Source organism: Pyrus communis, chromosome 8 (assembly GCF_041283825.1).
Source record: "Pyrus communis isolate YQ-2024b chromosome 8, ASM4128382v1, whole genome shotgun sequence".
Classification (NCBI taxonomy): Eukaryota; Viridiplantae; Streptophyta; class Magnoliopsida; order Rosales; family Rosaceae; genus Pyrus; species Pyrus communis.
In genome coordinates, this window is record NC_142572.1 from 17,297,412 (window position 1) to 17,311,214 (window position 13,803).

General features: G+C 40.9%; 1 protein-coding gene and 1 pseudogene across 2 annotated transcripts; both read right to left on the minus strand.

Annotated features, from left to right (window-relative positions):
* Window positions 1-5,671: 5,671 nt before the first annotated feature.
* Window positions 5,672-7,958, minus strand: LOC137716792 (putative acetyltransferase At3g50280; annotated as a pseudogene).
* A 1,656-nt stretch (window positions 7,959-9,614) lies between these two features.
* LOC137717325 (polyadenylate-binding protein 2) lies at window positions 9,615-13,421 on the minus strand. Of its 2 annotated transcripts, XM_088698630.1 has the most exons (10): window positions 12,596-13,172; window positions 12,079-12,197; window positions 11,319-11,975; window positions 11,159-11,236; window positions 10,974-11,063; window positions 10,731-10,868; window positions 10,465-10,641; window positions 10,177-10,374; window positions 9,828-10,073; window positions 9,615-9,775 (listed from the first exon to the last, which is right to left on the minus strand). In XM_088698630.1, exons 1-9 carry the CDS (start codon window positions 12,855-12,857, stop codon window positions 9,846-9,848), a joined length of 1,947 nt encoding a protein of 648 aa, XP_088554756.1. In that variant the 5' UTR covers window positions 12,858-13,172; the 3' UTR covers window positions 9,615-9,775; window positions 9,828-9,845. The 2 variants fall into 2 exon arrangements, with proteins under 2 accessions (XP_088554756.1, XP_068312744.1); XM_068456643.2 differs by having other exon boundaries at window positions 9,615-10,073; window positions 12,596-13,421.
* Window positions 13,422-13,803: the final 382 nt, after the last annotated feature.

A 13,803-nucleotide genomic window follows, 5' to 3' on the forward strand; every position in this document is an offset into this window, starting at 1 on the left:
ACCCTCAAGACACACCGAGTTTTGTACACACGAGCTGTGGAGAATCATCCATCAACCGAGTCAAGAATGCCCAAAATAGGTAACAAGTTCAAATTTATCTCATCCATCTTTATTCCATATCCTTTACAAGGAAATCATTCCATAACCTTCAAAACCTTCTCTATAAATTAAATTAATTAGGCTAATTAATGGATCAATTCCTAATTAATCCATTAATCACCAAATTAATCACCATTACACCCCAAAAAACATCCAAGGGCCAGCCATGCTCTATAAATAGGACTCCATTTTCTTTGAAAGGGGAGTTCCACACTTGCAAAACTCCCAAAAACTCTCCAAACACTTTTCTCTCTAAAATCTAACTTTGGCATCGGAGGTTCTTTGGCCAAAGCGCCCCCTCCCCCCTCCCCCCTCCCCCCCCCTTCCTAGTGGGTCGCCCATCATGGGAGTGCTCTCGCGCGCTACTCGCTTAACTTCGAAATTCCCATGGAACCCGAAGCCAGTGAGCTCCCAAAAGGCCTTATGCTAGGTAAAGACGGGAATATACATATAAGGATCACTCCCCTGGGCGATGTGGGATCTTACACTCATGGTCTCGCTCTAGCAAAAGAAAATTAGTTATACATACTTGTTTTAATACATAAGGAATTATCCATTAAAAATCAAAGAAAGAAAACACCTTTTTTTACAAGACGGGCTCTCTGATCTTCTCCTCAAAGAGAAGAGCATGCTTCTTTCTGCTCTGTTGCTTCCATCCTCCCTTTTTCCCTATGTCGCTCTCTGCTTTCTTCTCTTGCTCTCTATTTGTCCGTCTCCACCTTTGCCGTGTGTGGCCTTCAACCAATGGTAATGATTTTTCAAAACCACAAAGGCCATAAGTGGAAGACAAAAGTAATTCCACTTCATAGTGGAGACCCCATGTTCTCCACTTTCTATGTTCCTACTTTTCTCTTTCTCCAAAGGCAAAGAAGTGGAATCCCAACCCAATTTTCTGCTGAGTGTTAATGACAAAGCAAAGCACAAGACAATTGTAGAGTAAAAAATAATCAAGAGGCGACACGTGGATTTTTAGGTGAAAAGGAAAAAATTACCCTCAAGACACACCGGGTTTCGTACACACGAGCTGTGGAGAATCATCCATCAACCGAGTCAAGAATGCCCAAAATAGGTAACAAGTTCAAATTTATCTCATCCATCTTTATTCCATATCCTTTACAAGGAAATCATTCCATAACCTTCAAAATCTTCTCTATAAATTAAATTAATTAGGCTAATTAATGGATCAATTCCTAATTAATCCATTAATCACCGAATTAATCACCATTACACCCCAAAAAACATCCAAGGGCCAACCATGCTCTATAAATAGGACTCCATTTTCTTTGAAAGGGGAGTTCCACACTCTTGCAAAACTCCCAAAAACTCTCCAAACACTTTTCTCTCTAAAATCTAACTTTGGCATCGGAGGTTCTTTGGCCAAAGCGCCCCCTCCCCCCTCCCCCCCCTTCCCAGTGGGTCGCCATCATGGGAGTGCTCTCGCGCGCTACTCGCTTAACTTCGAAGTTCCCATGGAACCCGAAGCCAGTGAGCTCCCAAAAGGCCTTATGCTAGGTAAAGACGGGAATATACATATAAGGATCACTCCCCTGGGCGATGTGGGATCTTACACTCATGGTCTCGCTCTAGCAAAAGAAAATTAGTTATACATACTTGTTTTAATACATAAGGAATTATCCATTAAAAATCAAAGAAAGAAAACACCTTTTTTTACAAGACGGGCTCTCCGATCTTCTCCTCAAAGAGAAGAGCATGCTTCTTTCTGCTCTGTTGCTTCCATCCTCCCTTTTTCCCTATGTCGCTCTCTGCTTTCTTCTCTTGCTCTCTGTTTGTCCGTCTCCACCTTTGCCGTGTGTGGCCTTCAACCAATGGTAATGATTTTTCAAAACCACAAAGGCCATAAGTGGAAGACAAAAGTAATTCCACTTTATAGTGGAGACCCCATGTTCTCCACTTTCTATGTTCCTACTTTTCTCTTTCTCCAAAGGCAAAGAAGTGGAATCCCAACCCAATTTTCTGCTGAGTGTTAATGACAAAGCAAAGCACAAGACAATTGTAGAGTAAAAAATAATCAAGAGGCGACACGTGGATTTTTAGGTGAAAAGGAAAAAATTACCCTCAAGACACACCGGGTTTCGTACACACGAGCTGTGGAGAATCATCCATCAACCGAGTCAAGAATGCCCAAAATAGGTAACAAGTTCAAATTTATCTCATCCATCTTTATTCCATATCCTTTACAAGGAAATCATTCCATAACCTTCAAAACCTTCTCTATAAATTAAATTAAATAGGCTAATTAATGGATCAATTCCTAATTAATCCATTAATCACCAAATTAATCACCATTACACCCCAAAAAACATCCAAGGGCCAGCCATGCTCTATAAATAGGACTCCATTTTCTTTGAAAGGGGAGTTCCACACTCATGCAAAACTCCCAAAAACTCTCCAAACACTTTTCTCTCTAAAATCTAACTTTGGCATCGGAGGTTCTTTGGCCAAATCGCCCCCTCCCCCCTCCCCCCCCCCCCCCCCCCCCCATTCATCATGGGCGCGCAAGGCTCTTGGCCTTGATCAAAGGTGTTGATTGTTTTGTAGGTGCAATTTTGTTAAAGAAGGAGAAGGCGAAAATTTGCATCCACAACAATGATGTTGTCTTTCCTTTCTTATTTTATTGGCCAAATGGAGTGGGCAGATTTGGCCATAATGTTTTTTTTTTTTTGGTAGTAGACCAAAAATCCTTAGATTTCAATGAATGAGATGTCCTTAGAAAGCTTGAAAGGTCTGCTTCAAAATCTAAGAAGGAAGTTTCCTCAATTTAGGCTTTAATTGTGTACTTATCTCTCGTGCAACCTTCAAAGGTCCAAACTGCCCTGTCAGCACGCTGACTTGTCTTCGTTCTTAAACTGGGATCAATTGGCTGGGAACTTTGAGCTGAAAACTTGATATGATCATCTTCAATCTCTTGTGAATCAACTTCAACTGGAATCACTCAAAAATTCCACCGTTTGCATACTTTTCCACTAAACTCGATCTTGCTGCTCCTAGAAACACAATATGGCAAAAGTATCACAAATACTTAAAACTTCCAACTACACTCGACAAGAAAAGAAATATAAAAGGGCGAAATATATAGTATAAATATTGGTTTATCATCTAGCTTTGACTAAAATGCACTTGTAAAACAATCAACACGTTTGATCAAAGGCTTAAGCCTAACGCGCCCACGAGGTGAGGGGGGTTAGGCCAATAGATCTCCGATGCCTAAGTTAGTTTCTTTGAAAAAAAGTAAGTGTTTAGGGCTTTTTAAGGTTATAAAAGCTTACCAAAATTTGGTAGAATTGGGAATATATATAGGAGAGAGGGTCGGCCATAGTGTAAGGGTTTTACCCTACACATGGCGGCATCCCATTGGCTAAGGTTTATGGAGAAACATTTTCAAAATATTAAATAGGAAATAATATCTTGAGATAATAGAATAAATATCCCTAATTGATTTAAATAGGAATTACTTACTTGAATGGATTCAAACTTCAATTGGGAATGTATTAATGATAGGATTTGGGTAATTAATCCTTATCTTTAATGCTTTGACTTTTCCTTGCCAAGGTCAGGTGAGCTGTGGGCAGTCATATTCAGCTGCAGGGACCTTCAAGAGTGTGAGCTACGTGTGGGAGTATCTGAGGAGTCTATCCATTTAGTGAGGGCAATCTTGTCCTTTTCGAGCAAAAGTCATTGTGTCGCCTCTAGAATTTTTAGAATTACTTTTTACTCCACATGTAAGAAGAAGAGAGAGAGGCAAACTAAGGAACAACTAATCTTGCTCCAGCAACATCACAACAATCAGATGTTAAAAGTTCTTGTTTTAGCCATGTTCAAACCCTAGTCCACCTCCGAAAGCTTAGCTCATTAGACCAGCCAAGGCAGCATCCACATTCAGTTTTAAAATCCAATGAAGATGAGGAGGAAAATGACTCTCTCTCCAAGTCCAAATAGTAGCATAAGTTGAAAAAACATATGAAAGATGATCAAGGGAAGAATTACAAACCTGGCATAAATTGTTTTTTTTTTTTTTTTTGTTTTTTAACAAACAATATTATTTATGCTAAGGGGAGTGAACGGACTTCAGTTCACAATGGGATAACAAAAATGTTATCCAAATTCACTTTTTGGCAAGATTCAAACTTAAGACCTCTCACTTACAAGTGAAAGAATACTACTAGACCGTAGTATTAAGTGACGGAAGAAATCGTTATTAGACTAGAATTACAACTTCTATAAGTGAACGGATTCTCTCCCCTCCTAATCTCTCTCTCTTTCCCTCCTCTCTTATTTGCACGGTTACAGTTAAGCTACGTCAACGTTTGGTGTTAATTTTTTAATAGCCAGAAGAAGACAAAAAGCAATTTGTGAGAAGAGGGGAAGGAAGGAGATGGGAATAGAAGGCGAGAGAATCCTAGTCTATCTTTGAAATAATCAACCAGCAGAGCCTTCAGATCCTCTTGACCTTCCTTCCAAATAACACAACCATCTTTAAGTCTTAAACATGCTTTTCCTCCTTCCATGAAGAGTTGACAATTGAAAAACTTTGGTGTTCCTTGTCGCTATCTTTAAGCGAAGAAACTCTGAATTTTGTTCCCAAAAACTTGAGTCCTGATTTAAGAGAGAATAATAATCTTGGAGCAGCTTATCTTCTAGATCAATGAGAAATTGAGAACGTCTGTCCATGCCAGCAGCTGGTTCCTTGATCCGGTGGTAGACAGCGCGCAAGTAATGGTCCGCCAAAGAACGGTAGATAAGGGAGTTTGATATTGTTTTGACATTTTTGGAACTCATTTTCTGAAAAAAAATCACACACAATATTGTTTCAATTTGTCTGATTAGTGTATGTAAAGATCAAAGGACTCAGCCACGAGTTAAATAGCAAGTACATCCTACAAGTTATTTTTTTATACAAGCAATACCGAGGAAGGGAAAATCGAAAACATGAGCTCGGGTGCAACACATTTTATTCGTTTTGATGGGTCCAAATATGAATCGATTGGTCGAAGGAAACAACGTATACTCTTAAACCCTAAGGTACCACTACCAATTTACATGTGTATGTTTTTTTGAGTACATTGATATTTTTACACTAAGAGGAGGGGAGTTTGGCTAAACTACAGAATAGGCAGCCTAATTTAGTATTGAATTCACCATCCATGAGATTCGAATCTAAGACCTCTCACTTCCAAGTGAAGAAAAATACCACCAGACCGTAGTATTGAGTGATAATTTACATATGCAAGTTCTATCTTCCATCATTGATGTAGACGTTGATGCATATGGACTAATATAGAGACAATTTAGGTAATTATGTCTAAACTTTTTTGTGAAAATGTTTTTATTCTCCGTTCACACCTTATTCAAATGTTTCGAAATAGGCACTTGTTCAAATGTTTTTGAAATAAGCACTTATGCATGAAATATACTTTTATCACATTTGTTTCTCATTTCTCCGCTTTTGAAATAAGCATATTCATGCTATTGTGTAACTCTACATTAAAATTGTTGAAATGGCGTGATCCTTAATTTGCAGCACACAAATTTTGCAGATGAACAAGCCATATAACTAATACTGCGATACGGAGGCAGCTTCCATGAACTCCTTGTCACATTCAAGAGCACTCATTGCTTCAGGTGGAAGACACACCTCCAAGTCTATGCTTCCATTTTCGCGTTCTTCATACGATGACACTTTGCCACTAAACTTGGTTGAGTATCCGCTTCAAAGTGCTATCCCTTTTCCCATTCCAAATTCATTTCCATACATGTTGAATCTTGGTGAACCCCCCATCATAATACTGAATGGATCAAAATAGCTCACTTGGTACACAGCAGGAGACTTCAGCTACGCATCAAGAAGCTCTCGTATCACCTTGTCATTGTGGTTAACCACCGCCTCGTGCAACTTCCATGCCGCCCATCCAAACCCATGTTCAAGCAACTCACCTGCTGCAACAGTTTCTGATATAACGGGGTAAATTGAGTTCCCACAATATTCTCCAGACAACGGTGGGTTTATTCTTGCTCTATTATTCGCAACCAAACTGTACAAGGTATTGAATATCCGTGTTAATGATGGTTATCAAGCAATATATGGAAAGTTAAATGAAAGAAATTTTTTTGAGGATGTTATCGTAAAATTAGACCATGCCTGCAGCTGGTTCCTTGATCTGGTGATAGACAACGCGCACGAGTAATGGAGCGCCAGAGAAGGGCAGATAAGGAACGGAAGGAAGAAATTTTTGTGGTCTTGGACTCTGCATTGGCCTTTGCTTTAAGTTTGGCTATGGATTCCGAGAAGTGAAACATTCTCTCCCTGAGAGGGGGAGCTTCATATATGCCAATGAACTCATCCGAGTGTTTGAAACGTAGGTTGATGATTGGGCCACGACCATCCGGAAACCAGCGCTCGAGAATAGGTAGGCGCGAGATATTAGCTATAAAATCATTGTGACCTCTTTGTGCTTGTGCTTGAAAGATTTCAGACCAAATTGTGGAGCCAAAAATAATCACAAAGTAACACATGGATTTTTGGGTTAAAATGATAAAATTACCCTCGAAACATACCGGATTCCTACGAGCAGTGACAATCAACCCTCAACCAAGTCAAAAGTGCCCAAAATAGGTAATAATTCAAAACCTATTTCATTCATCCTCATCAAATCCTCTCTACAAGGTAACCCCAAAAATATTCCTTTTAAATTATGTTAATTAGCTAATTAATCTATTAATGGCAATTAACTACAAAATACACTCAAAAACACCACAAAGGGCCGGCCACCTTCTCTCCAATGGGGACCGGCCATGCCCTATATATACTACCCCATTTTCTCTAAAAACCTAAGTTCTACCCTCTTGCAAAATTCTCTAAATTCTCCAAACACTTTTCTCTCAAAATTCTAACTTTGGCATCGAAGGTTTTCTTCGGCCAAAGCCTCCCATTCATCATGGGCGCGTGATGCTCCTGGCCTTGACCTAAAGTGTTAATTGTTTTGTAAGTGCAATTTTATTCAAGAAGGAAAAGGCGGAAATTTGCATCCACACAAATGTTGAAGAAATGCCAGAACGAGGTTCCATCACCAAGGCAGTGATTCAAGGAAGGCCCTATGACGATTCCATCCACAAGTTTCGTGACCTGAATCGTCAGCAAAGACATGGTGTGCCCGTCATGGTTTACTACCCTGTCATGATCGAAGAACGATTGGACCACTAATGGGATATCAGTCGGTGAAAGAATGTCAGGGATTGACATGTCCATAGTCGCATATATGAATTTGGTCCCTGGGCTGTTGTTGAAATCCACGTACACCAAATACAAAGCCGGGTCCTCAGATTTTTTGGTAACCAAGCGACCTGCAAGCGGGTAGAAATGACCAAGCGCAACGGAAAGAGACTGCCTGAGCCTTTCCAACAGAGAATCGGTGAAGTTTTTCGGATCCCGTTTAGCTTCTGGAGGCTTGTAAAACAGAAGTCCTTTTTGGATATAGCGTACAGAGAGCATGGCAAGATCACCTGGTGTCAAGTATAAGGGCTTATCTGACTCTTCAGAAGCATGGTGTGGCTGGACAAAGCACTCTGAAATTCGTTCAACATTTGGGGAATCCATTTTTCTTCACTCAGTGTTGCTTTGGATTGCAGAATATTGCTACCTGATCTGCTCTTTATACTCAATATATGATTGTTTAGTCCAAGTGTATGTAGAGATTCGAGGCGATATTGAACAAATCCGTAACCCAAGTAATTTTTTTTTATACAAGCGATATTGAACGAAGCAGAATTCAACACATGAGCTCGTGGACGGCATATTATTCTATTTGACAGTAGGTAAGACTTTTTAGTGTGAGACTGTTTTGTTTTATGATAAATGGACACTGTTTCCTCTTCCTTTCCTTTTACAAAACGAAAAGATAGAAAAGTCGCATCTCTCTTCCTTTTTATTCATTGTTAATGGTTTAATGATCCTTTTTTGAACAAACGGTCAAATAATTCTATTGAATTCATCTATAGTAGGGAGAAGATTCGAACTTGGGTGCATAGAGCAGAGCACACGGCTCTAACCGATTTGGCTAAACTCTGATCTGGATTGTTAATGGCTTGATTTACTTTGCCTAATTGTTCATCAACACTAGGAGAGTGCTGATCCCTTTGCGACAAAGTTCGTATTTCTCTTCATCAATTAGAGTAGTTTACATTATCATCTTTATCCGTAACTGAACATTGTAAACAATAGCATGATCCACAATCTGTAGCATTTTAGTTTGCACATTCAAGAGCCTTCATCGCTTCCGGGGAAAGACACGCTTCTAGGTTAATGCTTCCGCCTCCTCGGCGACCAGGATACAATACTACTCTCCCGTCATACTTATCCACCCACCTACATCTCGTCGCCAATTGTTTCCCCATTCCGAATTCATTTCCATACATGTATCTCGAAGAACTGCATATGGTCACAAGATACGGATCTAGATGCTGTCCAAATTGGTACGCGGTAGGAGACTGCAGCCATGTATCAATATGCGCGGTATCGCCTTATCATTGTGGTTCACCACTGCCTCATGCAACTTCCGGGCAGCTCATGCACTAGTTCCCCAGCTGTGCTAAACCCCTTTTAAGGCACTGACAAAGTTGCCAAAATAATGTTGGGACAAGGGTGGCTTTGGTTTTGATCTCTTATTGGAACCCACCACACAAGTGGTTACCTGGCTTGAAGCTGCATTACACACTTGTGTAATGCACCTCCAGACCAGAGCAAACAAGAACTGGAATGAGGAGATTTTGTTGAGACTAGAAGAATAATTCGCATTTGCCTTGGCTTTGAGTTTCTCTACGAATTCTGAAGTGAAGTGGAAAACTCTCTCTGAGTTGCGGACCCTCGTATCTGCCCGTGATCTTCATATCTGCATAACGACGGTAGGAGACTGCAGCCATAAACGTCTGAAAACCAGCGCTCGAGGGCCGGTGGTTGTGAAAATACTGGGTGTAGTTTTCTCATTTCCTTGTGCTTGAAAGATGTGAATCGTCACTGAAGGCGTCATTTGACCATTGCCATGGACTGCTCTCTCATGATCGAAAAACGACTGAACCAGCAGTGGCACATCGGTTGGTGAAAGAACGTGGACACCAACAGGTCTAGAGCTTCTCCGGACCACCACCGGCGGAGAATGTATAATATCAGCCTTCTGAGAAGCCATGGATTTTGGAGGGTTGGCATGTAACATTAGGCGGGTATGTTGGCTGGAAAGTTGCAGAAATCCGATGGATACAGGTAGAAGGGCTGTTTCGATTCCTCTGAAACATAAATGTAGCCGCAACACTTACGAGATTCATCATTTCAGGGTGTTGACATAGGCAACAAGTTGAACATTATACAGAATTTTACCAGAATACGGGGGTCACCGTAAAAACTAGTCGATGATTAAGCCGACCAGAGTGGCAATTTCAGACGCAACAACTAATGTTAAAGGAATTTAAGAGAGATCCAAAATGTCTAAAGCAATTAACCAAAACAATTAAGCAAGCCAAATGTCCAGTCATTAACCAAAGTCATGAAGCAAGCCAAATAAATGTAACAATTGCCCGAAAACACAAAAACGCAGGAAAAATGAAGAAATTAAAGTCTAAGTTCCAATTTCCCAAAAACTACGATAACTCAAACTCCAAACGATATCTTCTAACAGTCTCTCCATGTTTACGAGAAAACATCACCAGATGCCGCTCATCACATTCAAGAGGCAAGGTTGTCATTCAAGAGTTAATGAAGCTAGTTGATCAGCGCTGCTGTTAGCCTGCTGTTGAGCAACATTCCTCAGAACATCCATGGCCTCTGCAACCTTCGCCTTTAGAGCCTCTGGTGACTCGAGCAAATGCAAAACTTCGGTTTGGTCCATCTCCAGAAGCATGCCAGTCACCTTAGCTGCTGATTCATGCTCCAGCTGGTCAACGAGGGGATATAGGGCTTCACCAAGCATCTGCCCACAAAACAAGAAAGAAATCAATTCGCTTCGTTAAGCAAGTCCAATCCTAATATCACTTGTATGGTTTAAAATCGAACAAAAAAGAGATGGGGCTTACCGTCCGTTGCTGTTCAGTTGAAGCATTTGCAAGGGCAGTAGCCAAAGCCGGAACACCCTGGCCTCCTGCAGCATCACGCATAGGAATGGGACCCATGTCATATGGAACTGAATGCATGCCACTGCCGACTCCAGAAAATGGAACTTCCTGCATGTTGCGACCAGGTGGATAGCGGTACACACGTCCCCTAGGCAGCATCTGAAACACAAAGCAAAATGGGAGTATCAGGAACATGGGCAAAAAGTAAAATATTAACATCAGTACAGAAGTTGTATCTTTTCAACTGACATGCTGCTGCATCATTGGCACAGGCTGCTGGTTTGGTTGCACAGGACCTGCACCACGTCGACCTCCTGGGCGTTGGCCCTGCTGACCCTGCTGAACCATTGGAACAAAGAAGTTTGGCATTGGTGCACCACCAGGCCTTAATCCAGGCACAAGCTGCTGTTGGTAACCAAATCCAGCCTGCACAATAAAGAAGAAGGTTGAGAACAAATAATCAAACAAGAATCATAATCAAAGAAAATCAACATAGAAAATGGACAAATCATTACTTGTGGAGGAATTATCGCTGGAGGTGCTTGTCCATACATAAATTGTTGCCCGAGGCCTGGAGCACCTGGAGGATACATTGGCATACGTGGTGCCACTGAAGGTGCCATAGCAACTGGCCTCATTTGAGAAAACTGAGCCTGATAAAAAAAATAAAAATGTATTAAGTAATGGTAAAAAGAACGAAAAAAAGATAAACAAAAAAGTTCCACCAAACTTCAGTGACCACTCCAAGCTAATCCTACCTGTAACCTTGCTTTCCTCTCTTCTTTCCTTTGTGCAAGTGCAACATACAGAGGCTTGCTAACAACCATTTTGCCACTCATCTCAGCAAGCTGGAAGTACAGAATCAAAGTAAACCAAATGTAATTTCGGATAACACGTTTTCTGGTTTTATTCTTTTAAACAAACTCAGAGTTAAAAAACATACAGCTCGAGAAGCTTCTTCAGCAGTTGAAAAGGCAACAAAACCAGAACCTCTGCTGTTTCCATCAGGATCACGCATAACCTATGAAATCCAAAAATAACATGTTAAATCAGATCTCTACCAGCATAGCTAACTAACAAATCAAAGAAGTATATTGACCAACCTTGCATGAACTAACAGTACCATACTCCGAGAACAATTCCTTGAGTTTTTCATCACTGATGCTGTCATCCAAGTTCTTGATGTACAAATTGACACCTTGAAACTTATCACTAGCTTCCTTCATGCTCTGCTCAAATCTCTCCTTCAGTTCAAGCTCTCTCTCGTACTTCTTCTGAGCTTTCCCAACATACCACTCCTTCTCGTCGATCTTCTTTCCATTCAAAGCGTCAACAGCTTTAGCAGCAGCTTCTGGATCCTCAAAGTTGACAAAACCAAAACACCTTGATTTGCCTTCCCCATCCCTCATCACCACAACACTGGTTATTTGTCCATGTTCACCAAAAATTTTGTTCAATTCATCTTCCGTTGTAGATTCGGATATATTCTTGACATAGACATTGTTAAATTTAGTCTTGCTAAAATTTCCATCCCTCTCCTGCTTGCGGAGAAAGTGTCCTACAAATACTGGCTTATCATTAAGCAGCATCCCATTTAACTTATCTATTGCACTCTGAGCAGCTTCCTCACTATCAAATTGCACAAAACCATAGCCCTTTGACTGGCCAGTGGCATCGGTGGCTATCTTGCAAGAAAGAATATTTCCAAAAGAAGAAAACGTCTCATGCAATGCTTTGTGGTCAATTGCCTTGTCCAGATTCTGCGCACACCCAAAAGAACAAAGTTAACATAAGGCCAAAACATATAAAACACCACCATACTTCATGGGAAGGAAATCGCAGCAATATCAAGAAAGTAGCTACCTTGATAAATATGTTTCCGGTTCCACTCTTTCTAATACTAGGGTCCCGGTGCGAATACATAATCCTGATTGATTTGTTATTCAGTGGAGTGAAGTTCAGAACTTCCAGTGCCCTTGCAGCTGCGTAGTTAAAAAAGATAAAATCAAATACAGCACATAACTGTGCCGATAACATTAGTAAAAGTCACTGCACATATACCTCTCCAACACAACCAATACGCAAATAAACCCATTGTCACCCATCAAAAATAGACAAATTCCAAAATATTAGCCCTTCCCAAATGTGCTTCTAATCAACCTGATTTAGCATATTAGCATAAAGCCTCTGGGCATCGAAACCTCATCCAACTTAATGTCTCTAATTGCAAATTCAATAATCCATTTCGACTAATCAACAATAATAATACAATTCATATTAGAAACGCAAATTTTAACATGGAAATAAAACATTCTCCAAAAATAACCAAAAAATAAATTAATCTAAAAACAATAACAGTGAAATTAATCAGAAGACTGACCATCCTGAGGACCGCTATAGTTGACGTAACCATAGCCGAGAGATCGGCGAGTGCTCAAGTCCCTGCAGACCCTCACCGACACGACCTGACCGACCTGGTTGAACAGATCGTACAGCTGCGAGTCGGTTACATTCTGGTCGAGATCCCCAACGTACAGCGACGTCGAAACAAACTGCGGGGGGCCACCGCCGGCGTTCGCCGCCACAACGTTCGGGCCGCTCACAGGAGGCTGCTGCTGGTGCTGAACTTGAATCTGAGCCATGTCACACCAAAATCACAAAACCCTCACTTCAAAATTTCCTCTTTTTGTTGGGAAGATTTTTCTGCAAACTCAAAGGATCGAAACTAAAAATTTGGAAAAACCCAAGGACCGGAAGTGAAACTCTGGATGATTTTTTGGTTTTTCTGAGATTTTTTTGGGATAAATCGTCCGGGATCCGAACCGGCGCGACGGAGTAACTGAATGGGAAAACCGAAATATTTTTTTTTTTTTTGGGGTGGAGGAGGGCAGAGCTAAAAAAACTGCACCGCACCGGCTGAGGACATAACTGCTTAAGCTTATATAGTGTGCGTTGGTGAGGGCGTTGGCTTTCGGAAACCCTAGTTGTTTTTTGGAAACTAAATACGGGCCGTCGGATCGGGTTTTTGTGTTTTTAACGGCTAAAACGGTCATCGGATTTCGCACAACGACGTTGTGTTAGGGCATGTGACGCATCAGGCCCACAAGAGTTCTTATGTCATAGAGGCCCATATATGAGATAGAAGGCCCAAAATATGTACCTTGCAAGCCTGTGTTTGAGTTGGGCTTGATAGATTACTTTTGGTCGGGGTAGAATTGGCTCCTAGTCCTATGCATCTTCATGAAGATTGGGTTGGACCAGGAACTAGCTAATGGAACTGGGACAATGTATATCTCGCATGGGATCCAAACTTAAAGACTTTGAAACCTTATGGGTTGATTTTTGAATCGGCACTCCAACGCGTGAGAATCGGATTTTCCATTCTTGTTTTTTCGATCAATTAAGTTGTTCCATTCAATTTCGTTGAAGAATGTCAATTCCAACTTTAAAGTCGAATACAGCGGAATACAGTTCATATTGAGTGGCTTAATTATTATTTGCACCGACTTCTTTTGTCTTAAAATCCTACTAAGGTCATATGATTTTGCACTCAGCTTAAGTGGTGGATCTGTTAGAGTAAATGTAGAA

Bases quoted from the DNA above. Each gene is read 5' to 3' on its own strand.
- LOC137717325 (XM_068456643.2), bottom strand. From the start codon at position 12,857: ATGGCTCAGATTCAAGTTCAGCACCAGCAGCAGCCTCCTGTGAGCGGC. The intron at 10,375-10,464 runs GTCAGTTGAAAA...TTTGTGTTTCAG, and splicing joins TGCCAATGATGCAGCAGCAT to ATGCTGCCTAGGGGACGTGT. The intron at 10,074-10,176 runs GTAAGCCCCATC...TTTTGTGGGCAG, and splicing joins CAACTGAACAGCAACGGACG to ATGCTTGGTGAAGCCCTATA.